This window comes from Oryx dammah, unplaced genomic scaffold, assembly GCF_014754425.2.
Source record: "Oryx dammah isolate SB20612 unplaced genomic scaffold, SCBI_Odam_1.1 HiC_scaffold_21, whole genome shotgun sequence".
Taxonomy (NCBI): domain Eukaryota; kingdom Metazoa; phylum Chordata; class Mammalia; order Artiodactyla; family Bovidae; genus Oryx; species Oryx dammah.
Genome location: NW_024070205.1, coordinates 19,098,142 through 19,122,124, shown reverse-complemented (window position 1 = coordinate 19,122,124; position 23,983 = coordinate 19,098,142). Strand labels below are relative to the sequence as shown.

The following is a 23,983-nucleotide window of genomic DNA, read 5'->3' as shown; positions in this document are numbered from 1 at the left end:
CAGTCATCTCAAGGCTTGCCAGGGACTGGATCCGATTCTAGAATAGCTCACTCAAATGGTTCACAAATTTGTGCTGGCTTTTTTCTAGGAGGCCTCAGTTCCATACCACTTGGATGTCTCCATAGGGGTGCTTCAGTTTCTTCATGACTGGCTTTTTCTAGAGTGGGGAATCGAAGAAAGAGCAAGATGAATGCCGCAGTGCCTTTCATGACCTAACCTTGGAAGTAGTATTCTGTCATTTATGCAGTATTCTGTTGGCTGTATGCGCGTGCATGCATGCTCAGTCGTGTCAGTCGTGTCCAACTCTTTGTGACCCCATGGACTGTAGCCCGCCAGGCTCCTCTGTCCGTGGGGATTCTCCAGGCAAGAATACTGGAGTGGGTAGCTATTCACTTTTCCAGGGGATCTCCAGGGGATCTTCCCGACCCAGGGATCAAATCTGCAGCTCCCATGGCTCCTGCATTGCAGGCAGATTCTTTACCGCTGAGCCAGTGGAGAAGCCCCATTGGCTATACAGGTCAGTCCTATTTAGTATGGAAGGGGATTGTACAAGAGTGTTACTACCAGGAGTTAGGAATCATTGGAGGCTATTTCAGAGGCTAGTTACTGCATCTGACATAAAAATCTAATGATTTAGAAAAGTGTTGGAAATAAAAAGAAGAGTATCAGAAAATTGAGAGGCCAAAATTAGAGGTAAATTTTAGAAAATAGCATTTCACTCCAAATAATGGGTAACATGTCTTTTTCTCAAAGAAACATGGATTAAAGAATGAGCAGTAAGAGTCCATTGAAATAGTTTAGGTGAGAGGATGGGAGAGAGTGAAGTAAAAGAGGTTGAGGTGGTGGCATTGACTGAATCAGATCACTAAACTTAGGAGTGCAAAGGAGGAGAATAAAAAATGTTAACCCCCAGGACAGGGATTTTTGTTTTCCTCATGGTGTATCCCAGGTGCCTAAAACAGGCCTGGCACGTAGCAGAGACACAAGTATTTATTGAAGGAGTGAGACAATAACTAAGATTGTTAATCTGTGTGATGTGGTTACTGGCAGTGACATTAACAGAAATAAAGACATGAAAAGTGTAGGCTTTGGGAAGAAAATGAATTTTAGACATCTTGTATATGTGTTAGCAGACATGTGGCTGAGGATTTAGATTAGGGAGATACCCACATAGAAATAGTAAAAACCGTGTCGGTGGATATTGCAGTATGTTAGGGAGGAAATGTATAAATACAGATATGACAGGACATACTCCAAGTTGGCTCTTCCTATTATAAATTACATATATTTTATAATTTAGCAAATTCATTAATAATTTAATGTTGTGACAACTTTTGTATATTGAATTGCCTTTTACCGATGGTGCTCAGTTGTTAAGTCATATCTAACTCTTTGCAACCCCATAGATGGGATTTTCCAGGCAAGAATACTGGAGTCGTTGCCATTTTCTTCTCCAGTTTGCTGATGGGATACATTTAAATTCCATGAAAATTGAGTCATGCGTAATGCTTCTAATATACTATAGGTGTCTAATATACTATAGGATTGTTAAGCATATATGAGAATACATTAATTTTAAATTTTATTATATTAGATTATAAAGATTTGTATTTTTTTTTAACTTTACAGATTATTTCTATCATCAAAAACAGAGCTAGGTTAGTTTCTATTTGGGGATAGAAATAAAGGTAAATTAGATAGTCATTCTTTGTACAGGACTCTTGAGAATGCCCAGTGCCCTCTTCTAAGGTTTATAATTTGATTTATAGAACTGTTCTTAGCACTTTAGTATCAGGAAAATATGACTGATTTCTGGATAGTGAGACAAACCAGGTCAAATGTAACTGACTTGCACATTATTCACAGACTACTCAGTATTTCTGGTGAAAAAATTAAAAGGGGAATATAGGGGACTTCCTGGTAGTTGAGTGGTTAAGAATCCACCTTCCAGTGCAGGGACATGGGTTCAATCCCTGGTCGGGGAACTAAAATCTCATATGCCACTGGGCAACTAAGCCTACATGCTGCAATGAAGAGCCCCTGTGGCCGTAAATAAGTGATAAAAAGAAAGGGAATACAAAAAGAAGATAAGAGATAATTGGAGAGTGTTTCTGGGGTGTGTAGATCAGGCATAGTGTACATATTTTTAAATATATATCAAAATTATAGTCAGTGCCATTTGAAAAAATCTTATGTAAATTTTATTGAATTATTAAGCTCTGTTAACAGGGATAATGCTTCCTTTAAAGGTTTATAACAAATATTCCTTGCCCTTTCTCTTCAAATGCCTGTGTTTATTGTTCATTAATCCAGGAATTGGATTGCAGTGTGCTTGCTTTGGATGTTGAAGCATATGAGAAAAATATATATTAGATATTTTGTTAATAAAGATGATAATATTTATGGCATGTCATGTGCGAGGCTAATAGCAAGTTGACACAGTAGGAATCTTTCTACCCTGAATACTCATTGAAAGGACTGATGCTGAAGCTGATGCTCCAATACTTTGGCCACCTGATGCAAAGAGCCAGCTCATTAGAAAAGACCCTATGCTGGGAAGGATTGAAGGCAGGAAGAGAAGGGGACGACAGAGGAAGAGATGGTTGGATGGCATCACCAATTCAATGGACCTGAACTTGGGCAAACTCCGGGAGATGGTGAGGAAACCTGACGTGCTGCAGTGGTGTTGCAAAGAGTCAGACACTACTGGAGACTGAACAACAACAACAACAAGGAGTCTTTCTAGCTTCTGATCCTTGTTGTATGAAATGGTCTGTGAAACCCATGTGTTTGGAAAGGAGATCAGAAGTGATCTTTGTTGTTTAGTTGCTAAGTCATGTCCAGCTCTTTTGCGACCCCATGGACTGTAGCCCACTAAGCTCCTCTTTCCATGGTATTTCCCAGATAAGAATACTGGAGTGGGTTGCCATTTCCTTCTTCAGGGGATATTCCCAACTCAGGGATCGAACCCATGTCTCCTGCATTGGCAAGTAGATTCTTTACCACTAAGCCACCAGTGATGATCTACTGTGGGTTATTAAAAATTAACAACATAAGAAGCTTGTATTGGCAGTATTATTGAACTATACCCTATTTTGTACAATAGATATATTGTGGAAGGTTTAAGCAATAAAATTAGGAGTTCTTGTTGTTTAAAGTGTACATATGTCAATCCTAATCTCCCAATTTCTGGCCCTCCCCTTCTCCCCACGCCCCTCACCCCGTGTCCATATGTCTCTTCTCATATATACTGCCATGTGTAAGATGGGTAGCTAGTGAGAACCTGCTGTATGGTACAGGAAGCTCACCTTGGTGCTCTGTGATGATGTAAATGGGAGGGATGGGATGGTGGGGCGGGAGGGAGATCCTTGAGGGAGGGGATATATGTGTACATATAGCTGATTCACTTCAGTACAGCAGAAACTAACACAACATTGTAAAACAATTATACTCCAGTAAAACAAAATAAAAACAAAATACGTGCAGGAAAAAATACAGTGTATATAGATTGAAACTGCATATGTTTTCTTAGGAATCTGTAGGTTTCTTATAAGAATTAAAAGCTCTGTGTACTCATGTCAGCAATCATCAGAAAATATACGAGGAGCATATTGTGAATCATCTAGTTGACCGTCTTATGACCTAGATGCCAGGAGGCGGCAGTGTTTCTGTTTATGCTTGTTTGGTCATGCTGGCTCCAAGGAGTGCTATACTACTTTGTGAAGAGTTAATTAAAACCTGAGGCGTTTCTAATACGTAAATGATGTAGTCATGTTCAGCAGATGGATGGCTAAATGGTGCGATAGCCCACTATGTAACATAAGTTTTGTGGTAGTTTACATTCTGTTAGCTAACATTCTTTGAGCATCTTCTGTGTTCCAGGCACTGATCAAAATACTCCTCATGTACAATAATATATATGATATTATTCAATAATAATAATGAATCATAATTAATGTAAGGATTTGTGTTTTAAGTTTTTAATTTGTACAGTAGACCTGTAAGGTATGTGAAATTACTAGTCCTGTTTTACAGATGAGGGTACTGAAGTATAGAGAAGTTAATTTTTATGGTTACATAGCTAATAAGTGGTAGAATTGGTTTTCATACATATTGCCTGACTCCATAGCCTCTAGCCACTGACTACTGCCTCCTGATAGATAGCTGACTATGCTGCCTCATGGTAGATCCCATCTGACACAGTCATCTGGGGGTTCCAAACTCAGAGTAGGCAAAATGGCATTGTATTCATGTTACCTGAAAATTCAGATTTTAATTCAGCAAACATCTTGTTTCCTGTCACGTTAATGTTGTTGATTTAATAATACTGGTTTTGTGATTGTGTTTGGATTTAATTTGTAAGATTTTACTGTCATATGTATTGTTACAAACACTAAGAGTTTTGTCCTAGTTTGTATATATTTCAATAATATAACAAAGATAATAACATTATAACAAAAATTTCAATAACATTATAACATAAAGAAGGCTGAACACTGCAGAATTGATGCTTTTGAGCTGTGGTGTTGGAGAAGACTCTTGAGAGTCCCTTGGACTGCAAGGAGATCAAACCAGTCAATCTTAAAGGAAATCAATCCTGAATATTAATTAGAAAGACTGATGCTGAAGCGCCAATACTTTAGCCACCTGATGCAAAGAACCGACTCACTGGAAAAGACCTTGATGCTGGGAAAGATTGAAGGCAAGGGGAGAAGGGGATGGCAGAGGATGAGATAGTTGGATGGCCTCACTGACTCAATGGATATGAATTTGAGCAAGCTCTGGGAGATGGTGAAGCACAGGGAAAGCCTGGTGTGCTGCAGTCCTTGGGGTCGCAAAGAGTCGGACACGACTGAATGGCTGAACAACATAACGAAAATAACTTCACACTCAGAGATTACAGTAGAGATGCTTATGTAAAGATTGCTTTGGATCTTTTTCTTTTGGCTGCACCACACAGCTTGTGGGATCTTAGTTCCCCAACCAGGAATCACACCCGTGCCCTTCTCAGTGGTCAGAGAAATCTTTTGTGATGCAAATGAATACATATTGATTTTAGTTATTATACAGATTCAGAATTTTATATAATGTATTGGATTTCCTTACACTAAAACAGCATGAATGAGGAAACTCAATTTTGTTGTTTTGTGTATTTGGATGCACTTCTCCTAACACAGCTGAGTCATGTAATAGACAGTCATAAGTACTAATGTAGACAATACTCTGTAGGATTTTCCCCGGGTGGTTTCCCAATTGGGGGCTATTCTCTAGTCACAGTCAGGGGATGGTGTCCTATTTATAGAGTCCTCTAAAGTCTATTACTGTCAAAAACTTAGGGGGTCTCTTATTCAGAAGAAAACAGAAGTAGTAAGCAAAAAGAATTGTCCTTGATTTTACTGAGAGTTGTCTTGATTTAAATGAAACTATGATTTAGTTTATAATCCAAATGAAGACTATCATAATCTTTCTCTTTATAAAATTTAATCTTTTTAAACCTTAATTTGGTAAACTTTCCTTTTGCAAATTTAATTCATTTGCATTACGTATGAGAGATTTTACTTACTGTGCTTTTTCAGTGTGCTAATAAGAAACCCTTTTGAATCAAGAGCTATGTATTGAGTTCCTACTGCATACAAGCTTTTCTGCTAGTCATTGGTGGTTCATTTACTTACTGATAACATCATCTGATTTAGGTACATATGCCTATCATACTGAAGAAGTAGAAAAACTTCAGTCAGGTGTTTGAGTCTCTGATATTACCTGGTTTCATGGTGGTACATGAGTTTGAGCAAGCTTCAGGAGTTGGTGATGGGCAGGGAAGCCTGGTGTGCCACAGCCCATGGGGTCTCAGAGTTGGACATGATTGAGCAACTGAACAGAACTGATGGTAGTTTTATTTTCTGAAGTTTCTCTGGCTGGATTTTTTTTGTTTCTTTCCTCTTGTATTTTTCTACTTCTGGAAATTTATTCTACTCTAAGCAATGTACTCATTTACACTCTTAAAATATTCCATGGAAGAACTATAGCATAACTACCACTGTAAAGTTTTATAGGACTTTTAATATATAATTCCAGTCTGTGACCTGAAATACTTTCTAATGTTTGATAAAATCTTCTGAGCTAATTTCTTTTTTAGACTGGAAATTAGTAGTTCCTGGGACATCTGAAATTATTTTAAAAAAGTGATTATATATACATTTTTCTTAAAAGAAGTTCTAGTAGATCTTTGTTATATTTACTTAGGGTTTTTGTATATTGTCAGACTTGGTTAGGGGTTAGTCATGGAACTGACATATTGGTCACTAACTTAAAATAATGGTAAGTCCATTTGGCAACAAAGTGATTTAACTGGACTAGGCTACCTTGGAGGTTTATTTCTTTTTTTTTTTGGTTTTTATATGCTTGAATGCTGTAGGCCAGTGATTCTGGGGAGGGGTGATGTTTGTCCTCTGGGGTGTTTGGTAGTGTCTGGAGACATTTTTGGTCAGTTGTTGCTGGTATCTAGTGAATCTCTAGATACAAAAGGGGGGAGGAAAAACCCCTCTAGATACAAAAAACAAATAAAGAATTATCTAGCCCTAAATGTCAATTTTACTGAGGTTGAGGGACGCTGGAGGCCAATTTGTGACTCACCAGTGGTGATTTTTTTTTTTAGTCTAGAGTGTTCATGATTTTTCATTTGTTTCCAAATTCCCTTTAATTTTTAAAGTATATATATATTAGCCCTCATCTTAAAGATGGGACAGTACTGGATATGAAAGGATAGTATTTGGGTTTTAGCTTATTAAAGTTAATCAAAGTATTTCACTAAATTCTCGATTTGGGAACCCTTTGTAGTCGTCGTTTGGATATTGAAAAAGAAGTAATTATTCAGCTGAAAATGCTTTTACTGTGACAATTACTCATGATTTTATGTATTTCTTTTCTTACTTTCTAATAGGCTTTTAAGGATATGCTGTATTCAGCTCAGGACCAGGCACCTTCTGTGGAAGGTAAGATGTGTTAATCCCTACATTTAACCACATAAAACTTCTTTTTAAGAAGAGATATTTTAAACTGAATAGTATAAAACTAATATAACTTACCCTACTATACAGATCTTTTTTGGCTTTTATAGTATATATTATGATTACTTTATGTTTCAGTGAAATTTTTATTGTTTAGCTCACATTTACTTTATGATGGATCTCTTATGTCCGTACATCACCTTAGCATTGTGAATCATAGATACTGGTTTAAAGTTCTTAAGTGCCATGCTCCCTCCCCCCAGCAATGTGTTCTTATATCTGTTTCTCTTATCTATTCATCCATCCATCCATCATTCAGTGAATCCTTAGTTCATAACTAGTCTGGGCAACAAAGCTTTTTGTTTCTATTTATGTCATGTCTTTAGACTGAGACTAGTGAAACAAGATGTATCTACTCTGTGTGTGTGTGTACATGGATATAAGCATGTATATGTATGCATGTGCACAGCTTGGCAGTCGTAAAGTGACTGACCTAAGCATAGTGGTTATCTTTCTAATTATCTTTATTGATCCTTCCTTTTCTGTTACCTCAGCTTCTGCTCACCAGTTCACTCTTTATGGGTTTAACGATTGATAGGTTTGAGGAGTTGTAAGTTAAAGTTGTAGTTCTTATGTCAGTAAATAACTAGGAGCTAATTCAACAACTATTTGAGGGAGTGTTCCTTCTGAGGCTGGATATTCTTTTAAAATTTTGTATCATATTTCCATGAGAGATGACTATGAAGTTGTTTATTAAAACTATAGATCTATAATTAAAAATCTCATTGTCTTTAATGACATAGACATGTATATCTTTCTAACCATTCTGAATTCAAAGTGTGCTTCCTTCAGAATCTCAAAATCTTTACCAGGATATTGGCACTTGGGTATTAGTTTTATAATACGTCACTAAATTTTGGATTATATTTAATACATTTAATATAATTAATGTGTTCTCTAATATTTAACTGAAGACAAATACTTATTCTTATTGGGTTATTATCTCTTATGTGTCTTGAAGAGTACCACCTCAAAAGATTTTAAGAATGTGAGAAAAATGAAATTATGTGGAAGTTAAGCTGATTTCCTCACCCTGTGTAACTTGCTTTGATAGTGGTTCTTTTAACTTTACTCTAATTGGGCTACTTCTCCTTAATTTTTTCTTTCTTTTTTTAAGTTGTACCATCTGGTTTGTAACAAAGATCTTCTGAAGTGTGTTGAAAGTTATAATGTTCTTTATTCATCCCTCCATGCTAGGTCATGTTGCTAGTAAATCTCATACACTGTCAGCTGTTTTTGGAGGAAAAACTATATGCTAAAATGACAAATATTTATAGTTAATAGCTTTTTATCTCATTGCCCAGAGACATGAACTTCATTGGACCTTGTTAGAAAGGGAGTATTGTAGGCTGATTATGCACATGTATGTGCTGTCTTCATAAGGGAAATATTTTGAACTTATTCATTCTTTCAATTCTCAGATAAAGACTAAAGTCATGTAGTTTTTATTTTCTTAACAGGAATTTTTCTCTTTAGACACACTAAAGAATTGAAGGTATTGGAAAGTCGTTTAAGGAAACATTATCTTATATAGTATTGAGGTTAGAAAATGTTATTAAAGGGACTCAATTATGTCTCTCATTTGCATTGTGATACTGTATTAATTTATTCTCTTTTATACAGTGTTTAAATTATAATCATTTCTGTTATTCCTTTTTTCTTGCTACTGAGATCATATTTCTAGGTTTTTATTTAGCAGTTATCTGTAAAGTAATGCATCATCAACAGATTTATCACAGAGTCCAAGATAGGGCTTTTAACTTTTAACATTTTTCTCAGACCAAATAAAATAGGATATGGGGAGTGGAACTCAGGCACTGATAGTTTTACTGTCTCTCTAGGTAATTCTAATATATAGCCAAAGTCAAGAACCCTTGCCATAAATAATCTTAAAGACTTTTAGATCAGTATTGTTAATGCTAAGTTTTTTTAGGTAATAACTAGCCAGTAGGTTAATCGATTTCTTAAGTTCATTGATAGTTTGATTATTCTATTAGCATCTATAGGATGTTTATTTTTTAAATGTTCATTGCATTGAGTTGAGTATAAGTAATAGCTGTACTGATTACTACATATATTAAATAGTTATAACTTAATATTGTTATTACTTAAGATGAGTCATAGTGCAGTAAGTGGCGTAGTCATATTTTCACAGTACTTTTGTGTGAGATGGAATGGGTTTCTAATTATAGTGAAAGAAAAATAACTTGAAGTGGATTCTTAAAGAGTGAAGTGGTTTATTTGATAGAAGTATATTAGATAAAAGGCACAGTATATGAAAGCTTTTGTTGATAAGAATTTGATCACTATTTTTTATGCTAGTGGATCATTTTCTTCTAATTTTTAGATAGTACTTTTATTCTAATATCACAGGTAACGTGGCTTTTTTCCCATTTAAAAGTAAATCAACCAAACAAAATAATTTCAGTGTATTTTAAAAAAAAGAAATCAAAGCGTGTTTACTTAAAGTTGCTTTTATTATTCAAATAAACATTCAGATTATTTTTCTTGGTTATTTTGCTTTATTCATCCTTTGAGAGTTAATTTCATGAATCATTATATGTTGATTCGTGAAAAATAAAGTGTCTCTACTTTTATTTAAAACAAGTGTGTTACAAAAAAACAACAAATGTTTTGTGATTATAACTAAGAGATTTTCATATTCTGAAGGAAAATATTTAAAATGCAAAAAGACTTATTCTCAGGTATTCCTTATCAATTCACATCTAATCTCCTTTGATATGTATTAATATCATTGCCTACTCTTCAGTGTAATTTGTTAGTTTTGGTAGGCATTCACATTTGGAAATATGTGACCAAGAAGATGGCTTAAAATTCTTTGTTAAAACTTACACAGTGTAATGATTTTTAAATAAGGACATAATTAAGAATTTTACTGTTTTATCTTTTTTTCTGCAGGAAGAATTGTAGAACATATGTGACAATAGAATGAGGATTTATTTTATGCGGAGGGGCAGACACGCACTTAGGACCTTTAAATTCAACCTTTAATGAAGTAATGTTTTGAGGAACTTTCAGAAATAGATGCTAAAACCCTTTAAACTATATTGTGCTTTTTATAATTCCTGCTGTCAATGAGGTATTTGGGACAGATTAAATTAAGCTGCAAACGGAAAGTCCCAACATCAGTAGTATCTTAATAATCAGGATTGTTTTGAGGCAAGACAGTTTATTATGGATATGACAACAGAACTTCTAATTGTGGTACCCATTTGACATAATCAGATTTTGTCAAATTTTTTGTGTTGGCCACAAAATTTTTGGCCACCCAGTTCTTGGCTAAATAGTCACACCTGTTTTGGGGAAATTTCTTCCTTCAGGATAATTTTGATACACGTGAATTACACACTTCATATAATTTGTACACTAAATTTGTTTTGGTTTATACTGAGTTACTTTCAAGTAAAGCTTCAAACTGTATTTTACCATCATCTTTTTAAAATATAGTATGTTTGTTTAGAAGCATTAATGTTTTCCATTCTTGTGATGGAAAAATATGAGAATCTGACAGGCTATGTCACAGAATTAAAAATCGACATTTCTAATTGAAAGGGACTTTAAAAGATCATTTTGCTTCATCATCATTTTAGATTTATGCAATCTGAGACCATGTTAAGTTTGCATGACTCAGGAAGAACAATCAGGATTACTAATGCTATAGGTGGCAACCAAAGGAGAATTCAAGAGATTAAACTTGTATTGAAACATAAAAATACTTTTTTATATTGACTTTATATTTTTATCCAAATGGTATCTTTGAATTCAAACATTTCTAATCAAGCATTTCCTTGAGTCTCTGTATTTTTAAAAGAAGCATTATCTACTTAGAATAATACTGAACTATTTGACTTATTGGGCAGAAACTAATTGTCTTTCCTAAATCTGTACTAAGTTTTTTATTACTCCAGATAATTCCTAGAAGTATTGGGAAAGGTGTATAAAATTAGATAATATCATTAGATAGCAGTAGTTATAAAGGTTAGAATAAGGGGGAAATAAAGATAGAATTGTAAGAGAAAGCTCCAGTAAATTTTTATTTATTTATTTATGGCTGAGCTGGGTCTTCGTTGCTGTGCGCAGGCTTTTTCGAGTGGCAGGTGGAGGCTACTCTCTAGTTTCAGAAAACGTGCTTCTCATTATGGTGGCTTCTCTTGTTGTAGAGCACAGACTCTAGAGCCAAGGGCTTCAATGGTTGAGGCTTATGGTCTCTAGAGCCCTGGCTCAGTAGCTGTGGTTCACAGGCCTAGTTGCCCTGGGGTGTGTGGAAGCTTTTTGGACCAGGGATTGAACCCATGCCCCCTGCATTGGCAGGGAGTTTCTTAACCACCTGTATCTCCCTGAACCACCAAAGAAGTCCTCCAGTAAATTTAATATATACAATAGATACCATAAAGATCTTGGAAAAGAACATCAGGTAAAATTAAGGAAATCTGAGTAAATTATGGACTTTAGTTAATAACGTATCATTATTGGCTCATTAATTCTGACAAATGTACCATACTCATCATGTAAGATGTTAATAACGGAAAATTGGAGAGTTGGGGGAGGTAGTAAATGGAACCCTCTGTACAACTTTTGTAACTTCTGTAAATATAAAACTATTCTAAAATGAAGAGTTTATTTAAAAAAATAAAAAGATGCTATAAGATTTATACGGTTGCCAGAAGCTAATTGTAAGTTCAACCCTGACTTTGCTGGAGTTCAGAAGGTAGAGGTGAGCATGATTAATTTCAGAATTAATTCATAAGGTAAATTTATACCAGTTCCTCAGAAAAAGATCAGTTTGTACTCAACATGAGATTTGAGAGAAGTTCTTCCTTCGGATCTTCATGAAGAGTATTTTCTTTGGTGTGCTAGATTGTATCCCCAACAACTATTTTACAAAAAGCATGGCAGTAAGTTTCATGAGACAGCCTCTTAGAATCCAAGGATATGATGTAAAAATTTATTACTCTGACCTAGAAGGCCCTAAATAATCTGATCCTGTGTCTGTAATCTCAGCTTCTGCCATCATTTTCCCCCTTCTTTACTAGGTTCTAGTCCTATTGCCTTTTCTATACCTAAATCAACCCAAGCTTGCTCTTAACAATAATAGGGCCTTAGCTCTTGCTCTGTGTTGAGAATCACTAGATCATTTCATAGCTGTGTCCTTCAAGAGACCTTCTGAATAGTCAATCGTATTAGCCCCTCAGTCACTTTTTTACATCACCCTATTTTATTGATTTATTTTTGCATACAGTTCTTTGATATCTTGTGTTTTTTTCATTGATTTATTAGTTTTCTTGATACAGTATATTAAAAGGTGCTTGCACCTTGGAAGAAAAGCTATGATCATCCTAGATAGCATATTAAAAAGCAGAGACGTTATTTTGCCAACAAAGGTTTGTCTAGTCAAAGCTATGGTTTTTCCAGTAGTCATGTATGGATGTGAGAGTTGGACTATAAAGAAAGCTGAGCGCATAAGAATTGATGCTTTTGAACTGTGGTGTTGGAGAAGACTCTTGAGACTCTCTTGGACTGAAAGGAGATCCAGCCAGTCAATCCTAAAGCAAATCAGTCCTGAATATTCATTGGAAGGACTGATGCTGAAGCTGAAACTCCAAAACTTTGGTCACCTGATGTGAAGAACTGACTCATTGGAAAAGCCTCTGTGCTGGGTAAAGATTGAGGGCAGGAGGAGAAGGGGACGACAGCGGATGAGATGGTTGGATGGCATTACCGACTTAATGGACATGAGTTTGAGTAAGCTTTGGGAATTAGTGATGGACAGGCTCCAAAATCACTGCAGATGGTGACTGCAGCCATGAAATTAAAAGATGCTTACTCCTTGGAAGAAAAGTTATGACCAACCTAGATAGCATATTCAAAAGCAGAGACATTACTTTGCCAACTATGGTCCGTCTAGTCAAGGCTATGGTTTTTCGTGTGATCATGTCATGCATGTGAGAGTTGGACTGTGAAGAAGGCTGAGCACCGAAGAATTGATGCTTTTGAACTGTGGTGTTGGAGGAGACTCTTGAGAGTCCCTTGGACTGCAAGGAGATCCAACCAATCCATTCTGAAGGAGATCAGCCCTGGGATTTCTTTGGAAGTAATGAGGCTGAAGCTGAAACTCCAGTACTTTGGCCACCTCATGTGAAGAGTTGACTCATTGGAAAAGACTCTGATGCTGGGAGGGATTGGGGGCAGGAGGAGAAAGGGACAACCGAGGATCAGATGGCTTGATGGCATCACTGACTCAATGGACGTGAGTCTGAGTGAACTCCTGGAGTTGGTGATAGACAGGGAGGCCTGGCGTGCCGCGATTCATGGGGGTCGCAAAGAGTCGAACATGACTGAGCGACTGACTGGGAAGCCTGGTGTGCTGCGGTCCATGGGGTTGCAGAGAGTTGGACACGACTGAGTGACTGAACTGAACTGAGGCAATAGAAGTCCCTTGAGACCAGAGATTTTTACCTTTTTTTTTTTTTTAATGTTTTATATCTAGTATCTAAAATAGGCACATACCTTACCTATTTACTGAGCACATTAATGAGTAGGAATAAATATGAATCCTTTCCCTCAGTATTCCTTAAAGCCAAAGTACCATTTATTTAAAATTCACCTAGCTTGCATCTTTGTTTTTAGTTTTGTTTTTTAATTTTTAACTTCTTTTGGTCTTTAGATGCAGAATTTTGCCTGCTGGTTAGAAGGCTAAGCATAGTTTGTTACTGTTTTATAATGCTGATTGTCGTTTCATAAACTGTAGGCTGAGGTGACACACATAGCCTTTCTTTAAAACTGGAAGAGAAGCAGATGATGTGGCATCTTAGTTTATAAAGATTTTTTGGCATTGTGTTGTCTTGATACCAAGCACAGTTTCCTTTGATTGCTGAGATTTTTATAAGCCATTGGGTGGTTGTATATTTTTTTAAGACACTAAACCACTTTTTGTTTTTATATGCTTTTCAAAGATATATGAAATAGGCATAAATTTGAAAAACCATGTATGAATTGTTGAAGAATATTTTCCATGTATGTCTACTTTAATGGAATATGTGTTTTAGAGAATTTGAATTGAAATGGAAATACCTCAAAGTGCTTTGATTGTTTTCCTTTTGCATTTTATCTCTTCTTTTATAAAGTATTCCTTTTGATGGAGAGTGTATGGCTGATGTTAGCCTAGTATAACTCTGATTCAGTTAGCTCAATACAGCTCTCTGACTTTCTAAAATGGAATGAATAGTTAAGAGTGTAAGTCACTGACCACTGCTATACTAGCCTCTGCTTTTCTGCCATTTCTTTTCAGTTGCCCACCCCCTTTCCCAATCTTACGAACAGATTTTGTTGGATCGTTTTTTGCTTAGGTCTCCTCTGCTTATTCAACTTGATTAGCAGATGTGTTACAGTCTCCCTAAGCTCCTTAGAATTCATCTCTTAGTGGCATTGAAGATGAAAGTATGCTTGTAAATAATTCATTCTGATTATACGCTTGAATGGACAGAGTCCACTTCAGGCATCTTCTTCCACCTCACCTCTTTCCCTAAGTCTTTGTTGTTTTAACAGATGTGAGGTTGCTTTTTAAGTTCAAGAGGATGGAAGACTAAATTGCATTTCTAAAATTCATGAAGTAGTTTTTGCATGTACAGGATTGCTGTCAAATCCATGCATTCATAGTACATTACTTACATTGTTTATAATCTTGTGTTTCCCTTCCCCCAGTTTTTCATTTTGTTTTCCTATATCACTATCTGTTTAAAATTTTTTTTTCTGACCTAGAAATAAAGCTGTCTGATATTTATGATAGGGAGAGCTATATCTAATTTGTTATATTTTCAGCTTGGTAGTAGCATGAGAGTATCTTTTATAAGTTCCACTTTCCTGCTAGTGTTGTTTTGTTCAGTCATTTATTGTCGATGTTTAGAAGTCCTTCTGCTAGTAGTGGGTTCATATTGTATGAGAAGACTGTATACCAGGGACGAGTAGAGAGTTTAATCCCAAAAATTAAATTCTAGACTTGTTTGTGACCACTGCAACCTTGTTTTGAAATAAATACAGATTGCTAAGAGTGGAAGTTGAGACGTGAGGCAAGCCAAAAAGATAATTGTCATCTCTTTAAGAATAATGTATTTTCTATTCCCCATGAACTTCTTCTAGAAAGGATCAAAAGACCTGACTGATATTCAGAGACATGAGTTTTTTCTTCTGAAGGATGTGCCTAGTTCATGTTTACATTGGAAAAGGATTGCATATTCCCTTGTATTATGGAAATGACAAGTTCTAGATAAAAAATATTATTACTCTCAAAAATATACTTGTGTACTCTTTAAAGATGCCGCTGATCTTGAACTAGTTCACTAATAGGAAAGATGTGCTTCTGAATGATAAATAACATTGCTATTTGAGTTGACAAAATACTTCTCTTTCACAGAGAATTAAACATAATTTAAAGCTCATTGTTAGGACACAAGATGATGAAATAAATAGGTAGTAAAATTATGTGATGAAAATATGTATCAACTTTGAATAGCATACAAGTAGGAAGCTAGAAGAAATGAAAAAAATGCTTTTAATCCTTTCTTTGTGATATTACAGAATATTTAAAATGTTTTCAGTATTTAAAGTTTTCCTTTGCATGTAAAGGTCAATAAGACACAAGGATACTGTGTCATTTGTCACACAGTGCTCTTTATTTATTGGTAAGTTTGAGGGAAGGTCATAAAGTAGAGAAGGACTAATTACAAAACAGTAAGTCACGAAACAAAAATTCTGGAAATTATTGGTATCTACTCTGCATTGTATACAAAAGAATACTGTAACACGTGAATGAATATGATGATTTCAGGTAGTATTTTCTAAACTAATATTGGAAAACTGGAACAATTGTTAAAGCTTTAAGTTGGCAGAACTTTCAGTTAAGGAAAGTTTTTCTTTATGCTCTTTTTTCTTTAGGTAGGACCACCTTACGTCTTTAGTGAAAGAATGCCAATGAGAAAGGTAGAAAGAATAGAAAGGTTTGATCAGAGAGTAGTTTTCCAGCACTGGGTTATATCATTGAACAAAAGAAACTGAAATTCCTGACCTCAAGGTAGAAAAGATGCTCTGAAAATCGTTTAGATTCTCAGTAATGTTTAATTATTACAGTAATAAGAGGGAATAAGGCATTCAGTGGTTGAAAGAGTAGATAATCTTCTGTTAGTTTTCTGTGTCTGCTCTAACAGTTTATCACAAACTTGGTGGCTTAAAGTAAGAGACATTTGTTCTCTGTCAGTACTGGAGGCCACAGTGGGAAAGCAAGATGTTGGCAGGGCTTCACTCCTGGAATTTTGGGGGGATGATCTATGTCTTCCAACCTCTGGTAGTTGCTGACTTCTTTGGCTCGTGGCCACTTCACCCCAGTCTGTGCCTCTTCACTTTGCCTTCTTCTCCATCTATTCTCTGCGTATCTAAGGACATTTTTCACTGGATTTAAGGCTTTCTGGGTAATTCAGGATGATTTCATCTCATGATTTAATTTCATCACAGATTCTAGTGATTTGACGTAGATATCTTTTGCCCATTAGTGAGAATGGTTGTGGTCACTTTTGGCCTACCATATCCCTAAATCTGAATTTTTAAAAAATGCATTGTAGTTCATGTTGTATCTTCAAACTTTGTGCTAGAGCTAGAGGTACAACTGAGGCATTTGTTTTCACAGTCTAATCTACCCACGTTGAAGGGACAGTCAAATGATGTTTAAAAAAAATTTTTTAAGTAGATACACAGAAAGTAAAAAGCTGTCCAGTATATAGGCTTGACTGTATAAAATAGGACAGTTTACCTGCTTCTAACCAAACTATCCCTCTTTAGGATTTTTTCTATATTTCTGGTATCTTTCCTGAGGGAAACAAAAAGGCAGACCTGTCCTAGCATGCAGGGTAAATGTCCTCTCTTCCCTCCAAAATTTTTATTATGAAAAATTTGAAGATATACAGAAGTAGAGAGAATGTGTACAGAATCCCTTGTATCCATCACCCAGCTTCAGTTCTTATCAATTGCCTAATCTTGTTTTGTCCTCCATGATTATTTTGAAGCAGATTCCAGAAATTATATCATTTTTCCATAAATATTTCTTTTGTTTTAAGCGTACATTTAGAAAAGTATAGTTGATTTACAATGTTGTGTTAGTTTCAGGTGTACAGCAAAGTGATTCAGTTATAGTAAGTCCTGTGTTCTACAGTGGGTCCTTCTTAATTACCTATTTATATATGTGTAAATGTTAATCCCAAACTCCTAATTTCAGCCCCCCTTTCACTGTTGGTAATCATATGTTTGTTTTGTAAGTCTGTAGATCTATTTCTATTTTATATATAAGTTCAGTTGTATCATTTTTTAGATTCCACATATAAGTAATATCATGTTTGTCTTCCTCTAACTGATTTCACTTAGTATGTGAAGTCTTGGTCCATCCATGTTGCTTCAGATGGCACTGTTTTCATTCTTTTTTATGACTAAGAAATATTCCATTGTGTGGAATCACACACCACATCTTTATCTGTTCATCTGTTGGTGGACATTTAGGTTGCTTCCACATCTTGGCTATTATAAATAATGCTATGAACATTGGAGTACATGTATCTTTTTGAATTATGGTTTTCTCTGGTGTAAATATTTCTGAAGGATAGTTCCTGTCCTAATTACCAAAATACAGTTATCACACATAAAAATATTATTAGTAGTTTCTTAATATTATTAAGAATATCAGATATTTGATACTATTAAGAACTTACTATTAATATATTTTAAAAGATATTTTAGTCTGACCAGAGACTCAAATAAGATCTATCATATGATTTATTGTGTTTGATTAACAAGTCTGTTAATTCTCCATCCACCAACAGTGGCACCATCCAAAACAGTAGCCACTAGCCACAAGTAGCTAGTAAAATTTAAATTAGTTGCAATTAAAATGAAATACTCTGATCTTCAGTCACACTACTTACATATCAAGTGCTCAGGAGCCACGTGAGGTTAAGGGCTACCATGTTGGACACCACAGAACATTCCACTCATTGGAGAATGCTTTATTGGTTCAAACTGGTATGTAGGTTTCTGACTCTTATTTTTCTTTCATTTTTCTTTTTAAAATGTTAATTATTATTATTATTTGGTGGAGCAAACTGATTTGTTTGTTTTTTTGGTCTCCCAGAGTCTGGATTTTACTGATTGTACTCCTGTGGTGTACCTTAACATGTTGTTTGTTCTCTGTATTTCTTGTAAATTTGTAGCTAAGTCTAGAGAGTTGATCTAATTCAAATTAAGTATTATGTGTACATACTTTCTCCTAAGAACACTATATACATGCTTGTGTGTACCTCTTTTAGGAGGGGTATATAATATCAGATTGTTTCTCTTTGTTATGTTACTAGCTATTGATGATCATTGCCTAGCCTTAGATCCATGAATTTGTTAAGGTGTACACAATGGTGATATTTTAATGCGCTTGTGTTTATTAGCCAGCATTCTCTAAAGAGAAACTTCCCTTTCGAACTCTTTGGTTGCCCTTAGCTACAGATTGTATAGGAAAAGTAGGATGATTGCCTAATTCTTTTATAGTTTTCAAAGCAATATTGGTGCTTTAACATTTTACAAAGATGATTAATGAAATGTTTCTTCTAAGTGCTATAGTGACAATATGAGGGCAGGAGGAGAAGGGGACGACAGAAGATGAGATGGTTGGATGGTATCACCGACTCAATGGACATGGGTTTGGGTGGACTGCGGGAGTTGGTGATGGACAGGGAGGCCTGGCATGCTAGGTTCATGGGGTTGCAAAGAGTCGGACACGACTGAGTGACTGAACTGACTGACTGATGTTTGAATCTGTTTACTTAGTTATGTTTTGTTCCAGTGTAGTTTCTATCTCTCTTGATGATCAGATTTTTAGCTTTGACCCAGTAGGAACCTTTTCAAATGATTTTCTTATTCCTTTTGATATGACCCTTATAATCTTTGATTGCTTCCTTTCTATCTGGTATGACAAAACTTTCCAGACTCATCTGACATATTTCCAGTCTGGGACCTGGAATCAGCCATTTTGCCACGGAGTCTTGATTCTTTCTGTGATAACCAGGGAGTCTTAATTCCTTTAGAAGCCAAATAACACCATTTCTTTCAAGGTATCATTGCTACTGAGTTATTCATTGTTTTAAACTTTCTTTTTCAGTGGGAAGAAATGCATACATACATACCCATAGATGCATAAATACATATATGTATATATAATTACATTATAAGAGAAAGTACCTCATTCATTAAAGCTTAGATTCTTAGTATACTTTAGACTTGAAAGTGTCTGCTCCAGCTTTGAAAAGATGAACTGTGATGACTTTTAGGATTGAATAATAAATACCCTTGCCTGCTAACCATAAGTATAGCTCTTTGGGATTATAGTGTTGAGGGGTAGGGAATCTGCCTATACTGATTAAATTTTCATTTTCTTTATTAAAGGTTGAGAGGAGAAACATAGTTTAGCCTTACAAGAGTGAGTGCCAGTTTGTGGCTTCTGATAAGAAATTGATCAGCTATGCTCTTGTTACAAAAGATGCAATCAGTTGAGATTGGAAAAGGAAATTGAATTTCTATTGGTGTGTTATCACATGCAGTTAATTTTGCATATATTCCTGAGGCACATGAATCTTATTTGAGGTTGAAATATCTATACTTTGAGTCAGGGCATTGCAAATTCAGTGTGATTAAATGTATTTAAGAGTTTCTGTTGTTTCACAATTGCTGTGCAGTTCTAAAATATGTTCTTATTAGGCTATTCAAAATGGAATCTTTTGGTCATTGAAATGAGAACATGAAATAGCAAATTTGGGCATTCCTCTTATAAAGGATGGAGCAAGAAAAGATAACTTATATTGTAAGATTTATTGTTTTTATACTTATTTTTTTCTATATGAAACCTCTGTTATCTTAGTGTATAACGAGTTTGTTATTTTTCTGGAAGATTATGACTTGTCTTTCTACTTAAGAAAAAATGTGGTATGATGGTTCACTTATGACATGGTAAATGAGTTGGGGTGTTTACAGCAGAGAGGAATTTTTAACAATACAAGAATAGTACAGTATATTAGGTACATACCCTCAGGAACAGTTTATCTACAATGTCCACAAAAGAATTTTCATAAGTGAAGTAGTAAGAGAATGATTAATGAAGGAGTTGAGATTTGAATTAGGTCTTGAAGCTTAGTTATAACTGTAGGAGAAGCCTTTCTAGGCAGAAAGAAGCAGCAGGACAAAACCAAAGAGTGTGTAAGTACAGAAGACACTGGGGAGCGATTCAGTGAAATACTTTAAATGAAGCAGAGGGGTATTACAGGAGAATAGTGAACTCTAGGGAGAAGGCCGGAGAAGGCAATGGCACCCAACTCCAGCACTCTTGCCTGGAAAATCCCATGGACGGAGGAGCCTGGTGGGCCGAAGTCCATGGGGTCGCTAAGAGTTGGACACGACTGAGTGACTTCACTTTCATGCATTGGAGAAGGAAATGGCAGCCCACTCCAGTGTTCTTGCCTGGAGAATCCCAGGGACGGGGGAGCCTCGTGGGCTGCCGTCTGTGGGGTCGCACAGAGTCGGGCACGACTGAAGCGACTTAGCAGCAGCAGAAGCAGCAGTGAACTCTAAGGATGAGGTCAAATTTCCAAGGGTCTTAAATTGTTTTTATTTTTATTTTTTTTTAATTTATTTATTTATTTTTAATTTTTACTTTACAATTCTGTATTGGTTTTGGCATAGATTGACATGAATCCACCACAGGTGTACATGCGTTCCCAAACATGAACCCCCCTCCCACCCCCCTCCCCACAACATCTCTCTGGGTCATCCCCGCGCGTCAGCCCCAAGCGTGTCATATCCTGCATCAGACATAGACTGGCATTTCGATTCTTACATGTTATTATACATGTTTCAATGCCATTCTCTCAAATCATCACACCCTTAAATTGTTTTTAAAAGGTAGATTTTGTTTGGGAGACCAGTATATGTTAACATTTGGGGCTGTTAGTCTAACGCAGATAAAAATTTAGAGATCATTGTGAGTTCTTTGTACTAGTTCAGCAGTATCTAAATATAGATAGAAGTCCAGAGGAATGTGGACCTAGGTATGGTACCCTCTAGTCTTCAGCTCTGCTGTTTTTGTGATTCCTATAGTTGTGTCCTCATCCATGTTGGAGTCTTCCAACTGTCTGCCATCAACAATTAGGGTTAAATGCTCCCTTCAAGATGCAGGAAAAAACAGATTCATAATTTTTGAAAACTTATTATTGAAATATGGTGATTTACATTTTTGTTAGTTTCAAGTGTGCAGCATAGTGTTTCAGTATTTTTGCAGATTATGTTCTGGTATAGATTATTACAAGATATTGGGTATACTTCCCCATGCCGTATAGTATACCCTTGTTGCTTGTATACTTTATTTATAATAGTTTGTATCTTTAATTTCATACTTAATTTTTCCTTCCCCACCTTTCCTTTCCCATTTTGTAACCAGAGGTTTGTTTTCTATAGAAGAATTGTAATTTTTAATTAGCTACATGACCCGGAATATTCACAGAAATATTCTTTCTTTTCTTTGAGATAAATTGATGTAAGATAAAATTAACCGTTTTAGAGTGTACTAGCATTCAGTGGCATTTAATACATTCACAGTGTCTTTCAACCATCACCTTTATCAAGACACAGAGCACTTAAACTGAAAACAAGGTTTACGATAAAGTAAGTTTTGGTGATGTTTTTGCTTGCTAGTTTTTCAGTCAGTGTTACTTGTAGAAATATACTTTTAAAATCCTTCCTTGCATTCATATTTGTAAGAATATTTATATATTTTATAAAAACAGAAATTTCATTCATGAGGGCTCAACTGTGAAGACCTAAGCACCTCCCAAAGTGGTGCTTTATTACATTGGGCATTAGGGTTCATATGAATTTGAGGGGGAGCACAAATATTCAGTCTTAGACCCCACTTTGTCATTGCATACCTTTTCTATATATTGCTGAATTAAAGTCACTAAAATTTCATTAGAATTTTTACATCTGTATTCATATAGGATATATGTCTATAGATATCATTTCTGGTTAATGTCTTTGTCTTGTTTTGGCATCAGGGTAATGTTGGCATCATGAAATGAGTTAGGAAGAATTCCTTCCTCTTTAGTTTTCTGGAAGAGTTTGTATTGAATTGGAACTATTCTTCCTTAAATGTTTGATAAAATTCAACAAGTCATTTGGACCTGTAGTTTTCTCTGTTGGGAAGGTTTAAATAAGGTATTCAGATTATCCATTTTTTCTTGAGTAAACTTTGGTAGTTGATGCCTTTTAAGGAATTATTAATAATATATTTAAATTGTTGAACTTACTGGTATAAAGTTGCTCATTACACTCCCTTATTATTTTACTAGCTGTAGAATCTGTAGCTCTATTACCTTGTTCATTCCCGATATTGGCAATTTGTGTCTTCTTTTTTGTTTACTTACAGTCTGGCTGGAGGTTTATCAATTTTATTAATCTTCTCAAAGAATCAGCCTTCACTTTCATTGATTTTTCTCTTTTTTTTCTTCTGTTTTCTATTTCATTGCTTTCCTCATTATCATTATTATTTCTTTCTTTCTTTCTTTTTTTTTTTTTTAGGCTTTCTTTGAGTTTAATTTGCTTTTCTTTTTCTAGACTTTTAAGGTAGAAGCTTTATTTCCAGTGTTAACTTTTCTGTTGATCAGCTCTTATAATCAGCATTTTAATCATTTTCTTGGTTGACATTGCTAATAATAGTATTTCAACCACTTCATGAAATGGAAGGAATAGCTAATATCCTGAATTATCAATTTGACTCCAAAAGGCTAAGATGATGGCCTAAACAAATCAAGATGCAGGCTAATTAAGAAAAATCTCAAATCTTACATTCAGTGCCAGAAAATCAATTTGCAAAGTATGGGATAAGGGAGATCAACTTTAGTGCATTCTTGGTTAAGAGTAGTCAGTAGGATCCACAGTGCTGGATAACCGAGTACGGTTATCTGAATGTAATGTGGCTACACAAAGTCTAATTTGATCAAAGTCTTTATTAACGTAAACCTAGTGTTTAGAAAGAGGAAGATAATTAACCCGCTCTTCTTTACAGAATAAATCGTTTCTGGAATCTGGTGTTTAATTCTGAACACTACACTAAAGGATTCAGACATGTTAGAATTCTTGGCCAGGGTAAGCAGATTTGTAGGTAGACCATGCCACAATGAGACTTGGAATCGTAAGATGTTAGAATGCTTATAAATCTTAGAGATTGCTTTATTTTTCAGTTTAAGAACTCAAAGCTAGGAGCTGTCGGTTAACTCATTGTTACACAAGTAATCAGTGACAAACAAGTGTTGAAGATTGAATTTTCAGTTTTCAGACATCATTTTAGCATTCTTTCCACTGACTCATCTTGTTATCAAAATGTGGTCATAAGAGGTGTGTGAGAGATAAGACTAGAATAAGAAGATGGCGGAGGAATAGGAAGGGAAGACCACTTTCTCCCTCACAAATTCCTCAAAAGATCATTTCAACACGGAGCAAACTCCACAAAACAACCTCTGAAGGCAGGCAGAGGACATCAGGCAACCAGAAAAGCAGATCATTGTCTTCAAAACCAGGTAGGAAAAAATATAAAAGACGAGAAAAGAGACAAAGGAGGTGGGGAGGGAGCTCCATCCCGGGAAGGGAAGCCCGTCCCGGGAAGGGAATTCTAAGAAGAGAGGTTTCCAAACACAAGGAAACACTCTACCTGCCGAGTCTAAGGCGAGCCTTGGAAACACAGAGGGCAACATAACAGGAAGGAAAAACGAATAAATAATTAAAACCAACAGATTACGAGCCCAACAGTAACTCCCCCAGCGGAAAAG

The 23,983-nt window shown here is 35.6% G+C and overlaps 1 protein-coding gene across 1 annotated transcript in view; it reads left to right on the top strand.

Moving 5' to 3' along the window:
• Nucleotides 1-23,983, top strand: part of XPR1 (xenotropic and polytropic retrovirus receptor 1) — a 211,118-nt gene that overhangs the window by 17,638 nt on the left and 169,497 nt on the right. Inside the window, exon 2 of the mRNA XM_040263861.1 lies at nucleotides 6,941-6,992. Coding sequence (XP_040119795.1) covers nucleotides 6,941-6,992 — 52 coding nt within the window. The remainder of the gene's footprint in view (nucleotides 1-6,940; nucleotides 6,993-23,983) is intronic.